Source organism: Thalia democratica, chromosome 7 (assembly GCF_965202585.1).
Source record: "Thalia democratica chromosome 7, ktThaDemo2.hap1.1, whole genome shotgun sequence".
In the NCBI taxonomy this organism is placed as follows: Eukaryota; Metazoa; Chordata; class Thaliacea; order Salpida; family Salpidae; genus Thalia; species Thalia democratica.
This window is the reverse complement of record NC_139171.1, coordinates 2,278,878-2,295,616: the sequence shown is the minus strand read 5'-3', so window position 1 is coordinate 2,295,616 and position 16,739 is coordinate 2,278,878. Positions and strand designations below refer to the sequence as shown.

General features: G+C 23.3%; 1 protein-coding gene across 1 annotated transcript in view; it reads left to right on the top strand.

Annotated features, from left to right (window-relative positions):
• Positions 1–5,830: 5,830 nt before the first annotated feature.
• Positions 5,831–16,739, top strand: part of LOC145840930 (serine/threonine-protein kinase SMG1-like) — a 47,932-nt gene continuing 37,023 nt past the window's right edge. Inside the window, exons 1-8 of the mRNA XM_082948286.1 lie at positions 5,831–5,897; positions 7,031–7,173; positions 7,591–7,740; positions 8,837–8,954; positions 12,001–12,107; positions 14,409–14,502; positions 16,148–16,245; positions 16,596–16,735. Coding sequence (XP_082804412.1) covers positions 5,882–5,897; positions 7,031–7,173; positions 7,591–7,740; positions 8,837–8,954; positions 12,001–12,107; positions 14,409–14,502; positions 16,148–16,245; positions 16,596–16,735 — 866 coding nt within the window. The 5' untranslated portion in view covers positions 5,831–5,881. The remainder of the gene's footprint in view (positions 5,898–7,030; positions 7,174–7,590; positions 7,741–8,836; positions 8,955–12,000; positions 12,108–14,408; positions 14,503–16,147; positions 16,246–16,595; positions 16,736–16,739) is intronic.

Genomic DNA, 16,739 nt, shown 5'->3' with positions numbered 1-16,739 from the left:
CTGATAACAGTTCAGTTGCAACAATATCATTCTGGCTACAACTGTAAGACTTAGTTAAATAATGACCTGTAAAACCAGTCTTTATTTAGCTAAGACTAACAAAGAAAAGTATAAGTATTTTTTTCCAGCCGATTTTTAACAAATAGTCAAAAAAGAAATTTTTTCAAGTTTGGATTTAAAGCAGTCTACAATTTATTAGAAACAGTTTTAAATGTATATGAATTATTTAAATAAAATTAAAAAAATCTTGTATATAAAAGACTTTAAATAAAAAAAGTGTGTTTGATAAAAAATAAATGGAGAAACTTTTGTTTGTTTTAACTTTAAATGTCATACTCGAGTTAGTTTCGTTGAAAATTTTCGAACAAAATGTATATGAAATGGCATAACTGTAATTATGCAATTCTATGCGGTATAACAAAAACTTTATATCAGTTAAGATGTTTTGATTTTTTTAAAACTAATAAAAAGATCTCAATTCTCAATTTCTAGAAAGAATTGAATAAATGTAACAAGTTTAATTAATAATACATTAAATGATAAATTAATTAATTGTAATTTAATATTAAAGTAGGTTTAAAAGGTATTTTAGAATAATTTTGTGCAGGGATGTCAGAAATAAATTTAAATACTGAAAACTTGAGAAACTTAGTTTTAATAACTTAAAACATCATGATCAGCTAATCTTGTGATTGTGAATCAAATATGTTCTAATCAAAGCAGAAACTAACATTTTAAGTTTAAGTTATGGTACTCGCATGAAAATTGAAGTTATGTTAAATTAAATATTGATACAAAGCCGCCAAGTCATTTTTGTACTAATGTTTACAAAAGAGCAGTTTTGCTCTATCCTACTAAATTTATTTTATCTATTAAAAGGAATAAGTGTTTAAACAATAACTGTTTGATTTTCGTATGATAAAAAGAATACGTATGAAATAATTGTTTTAATTTAGTAAGAAACTGGTGTTTATTATAATAACTACAATACAAAAGTCCTGGACAAGACATTAAAAAGTATCCGTGGTATGCAACTCGATAACCGAAAGGTTATTCGTGCATTAGGTCCTAGGACCAGTTATTTTGAGCTTTTTTTTGTCGTTCAAAAACCTAATAATAAAAGCAAGCTAGTAATAAAAAGCTGCTTAATTTTTTTTGTCAGTTTATGAAAAACAACAACAAGTACAGCTTTCAACTAAAAGTTATCCTCTAAAAAGATTGTTTTTACAAATTACTTAAATTAAACTAGAAAAAATGGATTAGATTAGAATAAAAAAGCTACTTAACTAAAATTGTTATTATTTAAGAGATTATAACAACTTTTTAGTAATTGCAATCATTAATGTGAAGCTTGAACAACAAGAACCTTATGATTTCACAAACTGTTTACAAAAAACAATCACTAGTGGGCTGCCCTAATCTTTTTTTGCAAATTCCATTTTGGTAAAAGCTACTAAATATTATATGCCAACCACTTGAGTTCATTCAGCAATAAAGAGGAAAAAGGAAGTAGAATTAAATAACTAAATAAATAATAGTTTTTTTTTTAACTGCAACAATACAAACTATTCACAGTGATTATATTTTTACAGCTGTTAAAATCTCTAATATGTCAGTGATTTGTCCTGGACAAGACATTAAACTGTATCAATGGTGTATGAAAAGATAATTGAAAGGTTTTTTTGTACACGAGGTCCTTTATGAGCAAATATGATAATATAAAACTTTATGAGCGCTTATTTTGTATTTTGATAAAAAATTGATATACATGTGATCACAAAATTGGATTGTGGTGTACTTTTTAGTTTCAGAGTCAGTAAAGACTTGCTTGAGAGTTTTAATTTAGTATTTTACCACATAGTTTTTTTAATTTTGAAAATTTTAACCTTAAAGGAGTGTTTGCCAAATGATGAGCCACCAAGGTCCATTTTGAACCTTTTTTTTTAACTTTTTAAATTTTTCATTTAAATTTGAACTTATACCTGTTGCCACACTTTAAGGCTAACACAGAATAATTTGTTTTCTGTTTGAAAAAATCAGGTAGTCTTGAAATTATTTGAAATAATATGGCAGTTTTTGGAATATTTTAAATTAATTGAAGTTCATTGTTTTAAATGTTTTGATAAATGATTATCAATAACTTATGTTTTACATTTTGACATTTTTTAGTTTTTGAACTTATTTATCAGTTATTTTTTTTTCTAATTTGCACAACTTATGTACAACAAAAATATTTTTTATTAAGTGTGAAAGCCTATATTTACAGTCTTGCTTTTAGTAACTTCAAAATAAAGTAAAAGTGTATATAAGACATAGCAATGGTTTTAGGCATCTTTAAAAACTGTGCAAAGTAAGTTACTGAAAAAAAATTGCACAGTTTATAGTTAAATTATAGTTTAAAATCACGAAAAATAGCTTTTATAAGGTTTTGTTGTCTTGATTATTGTATAAAATGTTTAAACTTATTACAAACTTTTATAAAAAGTTAAAAAAGAAGAAGGTTTTCCCACTTACTAGCATTATTTTTTTTTGATACTTGATATTGTAATATTTAAATATCCTATAAAACCTAATACAAAACATTCAATTTTAAATTAAAAAATCAATACTTATACTTTTCTTACAACATTGAAACTTTATATTTGAGTTCTTAAAGGTCTTATTTTAATTGTCCATTCCTTAATTTTTGCTATTTGGCCGTTTTTTTATGAGTAGTGACATTTCTAATACAGTGATTTTTCATTGTATGTTAAAATGTTTATTCACAGCCGCATACATTAAATTAATAAAAGTCAATACTTATACTTTTCTGAGACAACATTTAAACTTTATATTTAAGTTTTTAAATGTCTTATTATTACTATATTGAATATCACAAAACCTTCATGCTAGCTTCCCTAGAAATTCTCTAGATAGTGCAATTAAAATATACTTGAATTCCTAGGATAGAGTTGAAAAATAATACAAGCACTGGATTTATCTGAACTTGATTTTATTTTTGCTTAGTGCTGGACCAATTTTTAGTTACGTAGACAACCGACTTCAGCAGTTTTAACTGTTAATTATAATTTTTTGAGTGACTTAAAATAGAATTAATGACAAAAGAACTCAGAAGGTCCTCCTGAACTAAGTTTAACTTGATTATAGCAAATGCTTTTTATTGTCTTATTATAGATTCTATAAACTATATATAATGTTCACAAAATAATTTAAAAGCAAACTTATAAAAGTTATCTATGATGACAAAATACTTGATTAATCAAAAAAAAACAACTTTTTAAGTTTTTAAAAGTAAATTAAAGATCAAAATGAACTGTAGCTTAAGTCAGTGGTTCTCTAGCTCTTGAAAATCTGGGCACACTAAGTATTTGCACACCAAATTATTATGTTTAAACATAAAAATTATTAATTGTAATTTATTATTAAAGTAAGTTAAAAAGTATACCATTAAAAACTGGTTAAATTTATTCAGATAAAAATCTTGGTGTCAAGAAATCCAGGCTTTCAACCTCATAAAAATTCTTTCAAAAAATTTCCATGGTTTATTTTAGATTACAATGGGAACCATGTTTTTGTGCATTTATTGAAATATACAATTTAAAGAGTTTCCTGTGCATACTAAAATTTATTGTATACACATTGGTTTAGAAGAAGTTGCGCTAATTGAATGCTTTCAACACCTTTTCTGTTTTGGTTTTTAATAAACTTAGGCTGAATAAGGATAGTTTATAGTCATTCAGGCTAGTTGTTTGTATAAGAGTGGCAACCCTGTTTTTATGTTGAATAAAATCTTTTATAGAATTGAGATTTATGATACAGTTTAAAATATTCTAGTTTTATACTACTGTGGTGGCAAAAAAACATGAAATTGTTGAATTTAATATTTTTTGATAATGTTATGGTAAAACCATGAATTTCAAATTTTTCAAACTTTTAAAACTTAATATAATTTATTTTTGAACAAAAAGTTTTTCAGCATTCTTATTATAAGTCAAATTAAGACTTATTTTTTATCATTAAGCCTTTATTCATAAATAATGTACTTGAGGCTTGCTAATGATAAAAAAAAACCAATCAATAACAATATTTATCAAATTAAATGGTTAGGTGTCAAACATGCACAAAGGGACCTTTTTGCATGAAAAGTCACTTTTACATGAAGGAACATTTTTGCACAAAGACACTTTTGCACGGATTGAAATTTTTATAAATTTAATTTTTATTTTTATTAACTTTCTATTTATTTTTACTTTTACTGTTACCCTTAACCTCGGTTCTTATTATTATTTTCTTTTTTTTTGTTTTGTAATTTTTATTGTTTTTTTATTAATAACATTTTTTAATAATTCTTTGTTTTTTATTTTTTAATATTTACTGTTACCCCTAACCCTTACCCTTGGTCTATATCTTTTTTTTTAACTAATTAATTTTTAATTTACTTAATTTTTCTTGTTTTTATTTTTTATTAAAGTTTTTATTGGTTACTTTTTTTTTTTACTATCACTGTTACCACTAACCCTTACTCTCGGTTGGTAAATTGTTTTTTTTTTGTTTTTTGTTAATTTATCTTATTTTTAAATCTTTTGAATTATTGTTTATTACGTTTTAATTTTTTTATCATTTTTTGATATCTTTATCTTTTTTTACTCTAGTGCAAAAAATATCTTTTTTGAAAAAGTGTCTTTGTGCATATTTGACTCGTTCCCAATATATAGTTCCATATAATTTGAAATAGCATCATGTTTTAAAGTTGATGGGAAATTAGTCAATTGCTAAAATACGATGAGAAACAAAACTGAAAACTTCCTGTGAAAACTATTAAAAAGAACAAAAATGTATTATTTTAAAACTTAAGCTTTAAAACAAGTTTAATTAATGTTGATATAAAAAGATTGATAAAATAAAACTGGAAATGAAATAAATTTATATAGAAATTTATTATATGGTAAAGTAAAAGTTTTTTAGTTTCAAAATCAGAAGGTAATTTTAAAAAGAGCAGGAATGTAGTAAAATGAACTAAGTTTGTTTTCATAAATTGTTATTAAATTAAAAATTGTGAACTTTATTGAAAATCAATTCATAATGATGATACCATTAGTCATTGTACAGTATAATTGCAACTTATAAATCTGGATAAGACTCAAAACAGGGCATTCTTCTAGCTTTGTGCTAAATAAATCTAATAAAATAATAGAACATGTTATTTAATTAAGACTGTAGTATTAAAATACTTCACTATAATCTTTTTACAAACTTTTTAATAATATAACAAAGTTTGAATTACTCACAGACAGCTTTTAATACTGCTTTGACATAGTGTAAAATATGAATGAAATTTTTTGATTTAACTAGAGCTTTATAACTTTGCAAAGATATAAACTATATACTTATAAACAATATTATTAATGATACTAAAATTAAATTATAAAAAAAATATATATATTATGAGTTGCAGTTAAAATAATGTTTTTAAATATTTTCTCTTAATTTAATCATCTTAAGTTTTGACTGATTGAGCATTAAATGGTTTTACTTTGTAAAACTGTCTTTTAGTTTTGGTTTTAATTTTATGTTTATTTTTATGAATAATGAATATAAGTTTATTTCAAAGTTTTCATTTTTAGTTATTTTTCTAATAATCTGATACCAATTTTACATAATTATATTGAAAGTTGCTGTCTTTATAAAAAGCATAAATTTCTGTATTTCTGGCATTTTTATGTAATATTAATAGTTTATACAAAACTGAAATTTACCTTTTCAATGTCTTAAAATATTTTTCATCTTTATGTTTAAACTAAGTATTTTCCAACAGTTCATTAGTTGATATATTAAAAAGTTAACATTTTGCAAAGTTTTAATCATATGGAAATACTGTCTGATGCGCTCACATAGAGGTATGTTTTAGTTTTTATGAGTTTTTGTATTAATAAATATACAATGTGTTTTAATATTTCTTTTTGAATTAAAAAAGAAGATTTTCCATGAAATCAAACTCAAAGTAGAGTTTAGTGTTATAATTATTATTTTTAGTTATCTATTATTATATGTATAACTTTATCTCACCCAAAACTTGATAAAGATTAAATACTTAAAAAATGTTAACAGAATAGAGATCTAAGAAAACATTTATAATTTTAAATTAAACATGTTTTTGTAATTACATATAAGTAGATTATTCTTTATAAATGAAACACTTTATTTAGTCTATAATAATTATATACTAATTCATATATATCAATTTATTAGTGATGTTCTAAAGACAAAAAATAAACATTAAACAATATACTTTTAAAAGCACTTTTAAAAACATTTTACTTAAAAATAACATGGGCTCTTATAAAAAATGTAAAGTATGACTTATACTTTTTACAAAACTTTAAAACTTTTTTGAATTTTTGAGATCATAATTAAAACATATTTGTTCAAGCCATAATTTTTTCATCATCAATCTACCAGGAAATTAATAAAGTCATTAAAAGTCTATCAATATACTTTTAGATTGTTGAACTAGATCCTCAAAATTCTATAAAATATTCCTCAATTAATTTTAAAATTGTCACATGTTTGAACTGAAATAAAAGTATTAAATTAAAATTCATTAAGAAGATAAGTCTTTTAATTGATTAGAGTGATACCTTTTGTTGAAATTAGTGTAATTTCTGTTTGTAATAAAAAAACTTTGCAAAGGCTAATATATAAAAATATAAAATCAATTGTTAAAAGTTCAAGGAGAAGATAGTTTTTAAATTAAATGTTTTTTTTTCTTATAATGTTACACCTTCAATACATATTCTATATCTTACCTATACCAATCATAATCTTCTGTTTAAAAAAAAACTTCTATGAATTATGTAAAAGTTAAGTTATTTGGTAGCTGAGAATAAAATCTTCATAAGTATAAGACCAACTATTAAAGTTAAGGTCATGGTTTAATGACTTTGAGATAACAGAAAGTACCTTCACTATATATTAGTAACTAATTAAGTTTTAAAACCAAAAAAAAAATATGAAATATTTTAACACACAGACAGAAATAACTACAGCTCGGATGACTCATACAACTTGAGTCGTCTGACCACCAGGATCACTCGTAGGGAAGATGACCACGATCGCAGGATGCAAGCCGCATACCAGCTCTATGATGTCATAAACAGAAATGACAACAGAGATGTTTGTTTTTTGTTTGTAACAATTTAACGTTTTATGTATTTATAGGAAATTATTTATTTTTTATAAACTTTAAAGCTTTATAAAGATATTTATTACAAATAATGATACTTGAAATGTGAATGATTATGAATTTTAAAAAGAAATTATTTTAATTTTTGTTATTTATGTAGGTATTTTATGTTTGCTATACTTATTTTGTTCTTTGTAAAAACTGATTTGTCTAACAAATTTACTCGTACCTACCCAATTCACAAAACAAGTAAAAAAATAGCGTTGTCTAAAAAACTTTATATATCATCAAAGTATTAGTTTAAATTCTTTTTATAAATAATAACTGGAGGAAGACAATTTTTTATAATAACTATTCTTCTTAAACTTTTATATTTTTTAATCTACTATTAGAAATATTTGTTTTAGATTTTCTCAAAAAGTAATACTATGGAAGGAACACTCAATTTACTAATTGATGCTTTTTTTGAAAGAAATAATGAAGAATTACATAAGGAAGTTTGCAAAATAATATCAATAATTGGAATGAAAACAAATGACACTGTTCAGTTTATTAATGTGAGTTCCAATACATAATGTTTTGAAATAACTAAATTAGTTCAGCTTAATGAAGTTTACTAAAATTGAATGTTCTAGTATAATTAAGTTTGTTCATCAAAATATATTCAGAAACAATAGAAAGTTGATGCGAGTAAAAATTTATGCAAAGTTTACAGATTTCTTGACATGTTATAAAAAAGTAATTGACTAGTTAAGCTCGCAAATTCTGTACACTGTTTAAGTTATTAAGCTTTAATTTAGTTGTGTAAATAAATAAATCTGTAATAATTGAGTAGAACACAAGATTTCGCCTGGGCGAAAAATTCTTAATTCTACTACTAAAAATGTTACAATTTTTTTTTTGAAATTAATTAATTTTTTCTATATACAGTTTGATTGTTAAATATTAAACTTGTAGCTTACGTAAAAAAAGTTTGTTTTTAGTTTGAAAATAAAAATTGAGTTCGCTCAGCTTTATTTCTGAGGCATCAAAAGTTTTTTAACTAACTTAATAAAAATTGTACATATATATGGTTATAAAATTAAATCTAAAAAAAAACAGGCAAATTACTCATACAAACAGATAAAAAATTAAGTTTTTTAAATAATACCAGTTTTATTTACATAGTAATTAACTTGACATATTGATGATAAAACTTACAAGTTGTATGTTAATCCTCAAACTTATACCCTTTTGTTTAGTTAAATTTATTAATGATACTAAACAATTATACTGTTAGTATGTATACACTAACATTTATGTTTGTAGTTACAGTATAAAATTATTTGCATTTAAATGTTTTTAAAACAGCCAAGAACTTTTAAGAAACTTATGTTAGCTAATTGAGTTTATGAAACAATTGCTTAAAATTAAAAATGCTACAATCAAGTTGTAAGCTTTGTTTTTTAAAAAACTTAAATTTTTAATAGTCATCTGCATGCTTTCTCTTAACATGGACAAGTGTTTACTTTTAAGCCAACACATTTCAAAATTAAATAAATAATTTTATTTAAAGCGAGGTCAAACTATTTGAATTAAAAAATTAATTTAATTATTTTAGTAGGAGCTTTAAATAAATTTTCTACAATAAATTACATTTATATATTATTTCAGTGGTTTTTGAACCAACTACACAGAATAGCAAATGATAATGTGAAAGTAAATTTACTGGATAGTATTCAGAAAATATTAGAAATGGATACCAAAGCTAAAAAATACGCGTCTACCATCAGTTAGTTTTTATTTGATTGATGTACATATATTAAAAATATTTAGTTTTTGTAAATTGTATACAGTTCATATTAAAGTTTTCAAGATATGTTAATATTTATATTGCTTTATATACTAAACTTTAAAATTTAATTAATAAAAACTATATTTGTATTATTTACTAAAGGTATACTGAGCTACGAATAAAGCTGTGTACGAAAATTATGAAAATACTTATTTTTTATTTAAACTGTAATCAAAATGATAAAACTAGTATTCAAACTGTGATTCATTAATTTTTTGTTAAATGTTTGATTTTCAATTTCATAAAGGAAGTAAAATTAAAAATTAAAGCATAATATTTAGGGTTGTTAGTAAAGTAAACACTATAACAAGAACTAGTTTATTTTTGAAAAGAACTACTTGAATTTTTAAAATCAATTATGAACCAAAAAGCATTAAGATTTTCAAATAAGGGATGCATAAACAATGCTAGTTTAAACAAGTTTGAGAGATAATCATAGTTCTTTGAACAAAGCTAATCTTATAAGTTTGCAAAATAAAAGTATTTCACGGTTAAAGTCTAGTTGAATTACACATTTTGTTTTGTTTGTTTTGTAAGGTAAACAAGCTTTAAATTCACAATTTTACAGGTTTTAGTTTTATTGAAAGTGAAGTTTTAGAATTCAATGTTTTGAATATTTGTTTTATATTGTTGGTATTATTATTATTTTTTTTTCTATTACAAGTATTTCATTTAATTATAAATAAATACATACAAGTATAAATAAGTTTTTATTCATTGCATTCAATTAATAAACTATTACTTTAAAATTGTTTTTAGCACAAATCTTCTTAATTGTTAACACATTTAAGCTTCTCGTTGATATTTGTTATAACAAAATTTGTTTAGCTAACACTTACTTATTATGTACTTGATTGTTTTTATTGTACTGGTGTGACTGAAATGTTTATCTTTATGTGTCATAGCACATTAAAATTTAAGTTACAGAGTTGTATGGTTTTTTTAATGCTGCAAATATAGATATTTACAAAGTTTACTTGTAAATGTTGTGTTTGCATAGCACTTTACCGTTTTAATGAATTTAAAAATCGAAAATAAAAGTATTCAAAAAACGTTTTTTGAGATACATGTAAAAGCTGTTTGATATTCTAATTTACTGTACTTGAAAATTGTTCTTTTTAAAATTAGTTTATAAAAAACGTTGATTATTTTTTATTTCTTCACAAAATAATAATCCATTTTAATTTCTTTAATATTAATGATTATATGAATTTTAAGTTTATACCCGTATATAGTTGAGCTTAATTATATTACATTAGCAAATAATTCATTAAATTTGTTCGTTATGATTTAAAATAGTATTTATGTTAAATTTTATATTTAGTTTATCGTAAATTAAAAGTTTTTTGGATAGTAATTAGTTTAATTAAATTAAATACAATTAATTTAACTTATATTTTATCATGTTTCTTAATTTAATGTTAATTATAATTTAAAACACAAAATGTTAGTAATTTTGTTATAATTGTTAAATTATTTTGTACAAATTATTTTTAATTTCAATATTTACTAAAAAAAATTGTAATTTTAGCACAATTTTTATTTTACTTTTTAGATCATTTTAATTTAAATTAAAACATCTGTAAAAAGTTTAACTATTTGCGCATAGCTTAGTTTTAATCACTTGGTATTAAAGTTTTTATGTTTTTGGTAGTTTTCACATTAAATCACATACTGTTAAAAACATTATCTTTAAGCATTATCTTTGTAAAATAGTTTCTAAAATTAAAGAATAATACTAAAATTTATAAAAATTTTAAGACCAAATGACGTTAAGAACTTTCCATTGTAATACATAGTTTTTATATATTTTTTATTTTGGTTTTATATCTTTTAAATTTATATAAAGTTTTCAAAACTATTGTAAAGTCATCAACATTAAAATAAATAAATTATTATACTATTGATTCAATTTTATCATGAATTTTATTCTTAATAAAATTAGTTATATATTACAATGTGTTATTATATAACCAACTTTATTTCATTAACACATTGCCTCTTTAATGTTAAATTGTCCATTTAAAAAATGCCTTTGTGAACTGAAATAAATCAAATTTAATAGTTTATTAAAACTTTATGGGCTTAATGGGCTTAAACATTAAAATAAATAATTTATTATACTACTGTTTCATATTTATCGTAAGTTTTCTTCTTTATATAAGTTTAATGTATTTATAACCAACTTCGTTTCACTAACACGTTACTATTTCATGTTAAATTGTCCATTTAGAAAATGCTTTTGTTAAATAAAATAAATCAAGTTTATCAGTTTTAACTGTTTTTATGGGTTTCGCTTGTCTATATACTTTAAGGTTATCATTGTAATATTTTTTAATGGATGCTGTATCAATTAAATATAATAAACAACCTTAAAAATATGTTACACACGATTTTACATTTGATTATTATAATACTTATTTGATTAACCTTTAAGTACAAGTTCTATAAACAAACTTTTTTTATTATTATTTTAATGCAATAACTTTAAACAAAGTCCTATATTTAAAAAGGAATCACTTGCCTAACCAAATTTTAACGAAGAGAACAATTTACATGATACAACCTACATATAGTTGTTATCTTTTAATTACATGTATGCAAAAAAAAAACAAATTTAAGAATCTGCTTAGTATGATATGTATTTTTCTTGAATTTTAAATTTTTGTACTGTTTTCTATGTACTTTTATATGTTTTAGAATCTTTTATGATACAGTTTTTTGTGTTATCAATATGAGTAGTAAATATAGATTTGTTTGTGTGTGTCTAATTTAATTATATATATATATACATGAATATTATATAAAGTTTTGGTATATAATTTAAAGAACGAAAATGACTATACAAGTAATAAGTACAATTCTTTTTTGTTTATATATTATATATTTTATTTACAGAGCCATTGATGGGAGAATTGTACGAATTATTCACACAAACAGATAATATTTACAATAATATTAATTTTATTTATTATATTTACAGAACCACTCATGAGAGAATTGTACGAGTTATTCACACAAACAGATAGAGCTCAGCATTTACCTAATTGTGTCAAACCACTTTTGATTGTCTGCAAAAATTATCCTGAGGTACATTAATATATTATAAAGAAATATAGCAAAAAATAACATAGTTTATAAAAAAAAAAGAACAATCAATGTTGTTTTTATTTTCAGCAATTTTTGAAAAAAAAACTAATAAGAAACACATAGTTCAACTTAGCTAATATTAAATTTGATGAATTTAATTTAGTATGAAACTAGTATACTTAATTGCAGTTTAGTTAAACTCCACTACATTACGATTAAAATTAGATTGCCAGAAACACAGTATTTGTTTATAATTTTATTTATTACCTCTTTATTATAAGAATCTAGCAATTTACAACAATTCACCTATCATGTTTATTTGATAATTTTAGTAATTTTTAAACTATTTATTTTTATCCAATTTAAAACCTGTTTTACAGGGTTCGTGCGCGTCAGGCTAAATCAGGCTAAGTCAGGCTAAATCAGTTTTTTTTATTTGAAAATTTGACAATCTCAGTTTTTCCCAGTTTTTATGCTTGAAATTCTTTGATTAAAAAAAAGTGAGAAATCTTTTTAAGATCAAATTGAAATGTTAATTTATTTCTAAATAAAGATTTAGTTATCAAAGACAAAATAAGTCAGTATTTGTAAAAATAAATGTAAAAATAAAAAAAATTGTAAAACCTTTTGTTGAATCCCTAAAAAAATTTTAAGAATCTTCATTATTTTGTTTTGAGTAGGTTCTAACGTCATAACTATGAAAATTCATAAAACAAATACAGTTTAAACACTTATACAATATAGTTTACAGTTTAGTTCATCAACTTAGCTGTTTGTTTGAATTTGTTTACATCAGCTATGTTTTTCAGAGCTTAGTTGGTTGAACTGTTTTAATTTTTAATTTAAAGGCTTTATACCAAATAATTTTTAGATTATAACTCTTGACAGTTTATTCATATATTTTACTGTTTGTTTAAAGTTATTAGAGATATTCACAACACTAAAACTTAGCTTTAAGATATAAGTACTAAGTTTTGTTGGAATACAAATTTTAGGTACAATTAAGTTTTCTTTACAAGAACATAACATTAAAAGTTTTTTTTTTAATTTTAGTGTAAGCTTTTTAAATCTGATACGGCGTCAACAATCACTGTATTTATTTTGAGTTTAGGATTTATAATTATGTATCAGTTTTAAGTAGTTGTCAAAATATTATAATAAATATTTTTTACTTAATTTAATACTCGTGTAAGAATTTTATTATAAAGTTTAATAAAACAAACACGACATGCACGTCGTTTTAATCTTCTGGTTAGAATATTTTTACTTAGTGCTTAATTAAATTGAACAATTGCCTTTAGTAATATGTATTAAATTTTTTCACGAGTAATATATTAGATATAACACTTATTTTAAAACTTATCACTGAATTTGTTATGTTAAGGGCATAGGGGGGGGGGGGGAGAGGGTCAACCACTCTTTTCACAATTTAGTCTTTTTCTATTGAGTTGTAACTAAGCTATGAGTCGCTTTTTGCAGATATGATTTTGAGATAAAGCTGGTTGAAGTCGGAGACTACAATAGTAGTAATTAAGACCCCCAAATACCTAAAATGACTTCTAAAGGGTATTTTCCTTACCTTGAAAAAATGTCAGGCCAAATTGGTCTCAGTCAGGCTAAATGAAACAAATTTTGCGCACGAACCCTGGTTTTAGTATATCCTTACTTTAATATTTTTACGTTGTTATACACTATAGTATTTTTATGTTATAGAAAATATATAAATCAACTTAAGTAAGTTATCATTAACGCACTCGTTTAATTGTTAGTTTTTTTATATTATTTTATCGTGCAATTATAGTATATTATTTTCATTTTAAAAATCTTAAAATCATTGTCTTTTATAAATTTGACAAATTGATTATGAGCTATACTGAGTTTATTATAATTTTAAAACTAACCAAATTCTTTTATAAAAGTTGAGATATATTTTGATTAAGTATTATAATTTTTTAAGTTTACTGCACACTTAAATACTGATGTTTTTGTTTTGAAATTTAGTAATTTAATGAAAACAATTCCAAAAATTTTCTAAAAATAAACTAAGTTTTGTTTAGAGTATAAACGAGATGTTTTTAACTAAAACTAAATTATAAATTTATCTCGAAAAATAAAACATCTCAATTTAATTAAGTACCATATACAATTTTTTTAATCTTTACAGATTTATTAGATATATTTTTTTTTTATGATAAGAATGTGTAACATTTTTATATATTAAACCATATATTTTTAATCTAGATGTTTATGAAAGTAATTTGAAGCCACAACACACCTTGTATAATATATTTATGTTTTCAGGTATTCAAGGAATATTTCAAAGATATAGTTGACATTCTAATTGGATGGATGGTTGATAGTAATCAAAAAATTGAACTTATTACATTTGTCGCAGGTTAAACAAACATCTGTTACTAATTAACCTCATACGTATGACTTAATTAACTAGTTATGGGTAAATTTAGAAAGTATTTTTAACAAATAAAATTAAATAAAGTCTGAAAAGTTTCTTAGACCTCTGATATAGATAACTTAAGTGTTTTTTGATAAATCAGTTACTTTTTCTTTACTTAGGTTGTTGTTTTCAAAGTTTTCGAGTCATTATTTTATTTAAGCCGTTTGTTTTCCTTAAAAACTCACTTAATTTAGTTTTGTAATTCACAGAACAAACATATTTTATGTTTGTTATAATAGTGTTTTTACCCTTTAAGTACTTAATTTATTATTTAGGTTGTGAAAAGTTATTTCCAACCAAAATGTTCAATTAAACTTATGGGGGCCATATCGTTTTTTTCAATAAAATATTACAAGCTTACTTTAAGATCTACTGTTTAAATGCAAGAAAGTTTAAATTGAAGTTACCACCATGTATCCACTGTATATAAGTTGGTTTAGTGAACCAATAAAATGTCATAAGTTTTATTATTGTTTACATGTGTCCTAATGACTATATGATCACCAAAAAAAACACACACATTATTGAATCTTTAACAGTAGGACCTTATACTTGATTGTCTGTATTTTCTGTTTTTATTTATAGTTTTCTATTTTAGAACTCTCAGTAAAATGAAAGGTCACCGGTAGTACATGGTGTATTTGACAAAATATGAACCTAGAACATACTGGTTTAATTCAGGGTTTCCCAGAGTGGACGATTTAAATTGTCGTGGGGAAATAACTAGTAAGGAGGTGAAAAGTAGGTAGGTAATTAACTATTAAAGTGGGGTGATGTCTATAAAGTATGGCAGTTATTTTCAATTTCTATGGAATTGGTGATCATGAAAATGAGTCTGGGAAACCCTGGTTTATTGTTTTAGTTTTGTTATTTGAAGTTCCATATAAATCATTATTTAATCTTCTTCTATTTTACAGAATCCCTGTTTCTTATAAAGGATAATTGGGCAAATGATTTATTTATATTTTATTGTTTAATTTTTTACAGAATCCCTGGTTAAAATGAAGGATAATTGGGCAAATGATTTATTTATATTTTATTGTTTAATTTTTTACAGAATCCCTGGTTAAAATGAAGGATAATTGGGCAAATGATTTATTTATATTTTATTGTTTAATTTTTTACAGAATCCCTGATTAAAATGAAGGATAATTGGGCAAATGATTTATTTATATTTTATTGTTTAATTTTTTACAGAATCCCTGGTTAAAATGAAGGATAATTGGGCGAATGATTTATTTATATTTTATTAATTTTTTACAGAATCTTTGGTTAAAATGAAGGATAATTGGGCAAATGATTTATTTATATTTTATTGTTTAATTTTTTACAGAACCCCTGGTCCTTATAAAGGATAATTGAGCAAATGATTTATATTTTATTAATTTTTTACAGAATCTTTGGTTAAAATGAAGGATAATTGGGCAAACGATTTATATTTTATTGTTTAATTTTTTACAGAATCTTTGGTTAAAATGAAGGATAACTGGGCAAATGATTTATATTTTATTAATTTTTTACAGAATCTTTAGTTAAAATGAAGGATAATTGGGCAAATGATTTATATTTTATTAATTTTTTACAGAATCTTTGGTTAAAATGAAGGATAATTGGGCGAATGATTTGCCACTCGCTCTGGATCTTTTGGCTCAATTTTCTGAAGATATCAGCCAAAGAAGTAGCGTAAGTTGCATTGTAGATGTAAAATAAAAACCTGAAACTAAAAAATTTTTTTTTGATATAAAAAATAAACAAACAGAGATTAAGCGATAAAATATTTAGAACTACTTAATTTTTTTGTATTTGGACAAAACTATAACTTTTTTTTTAAAGAGTTATACTTCAACAAAAACATAATATTTTTTAATACACTATTAAACAGACATAGAGTAGGCAATACGTAATTCATAAAACATTTTAAAAACTACTTAAAAATAATTTTTTTGTTTGAACAAAAGTTTATCCTACTTTTTCAAAACGTTTAAATTCAACAAAAAACTTAATATTTTTTTGTATTGTAGTCGCCATCACAGGTCCACGCGGCGCACGAGCTGCAATTCAACCAGCAAGACAACCTGAATCAGGAAAATCAGGATGATCAGATGTGCGAGAACCTTCAGGAAGCCACCAGGAAGTGCGCGTCCTTCAGTAGGGCTTTTTCAACTGTCATCAGGTAA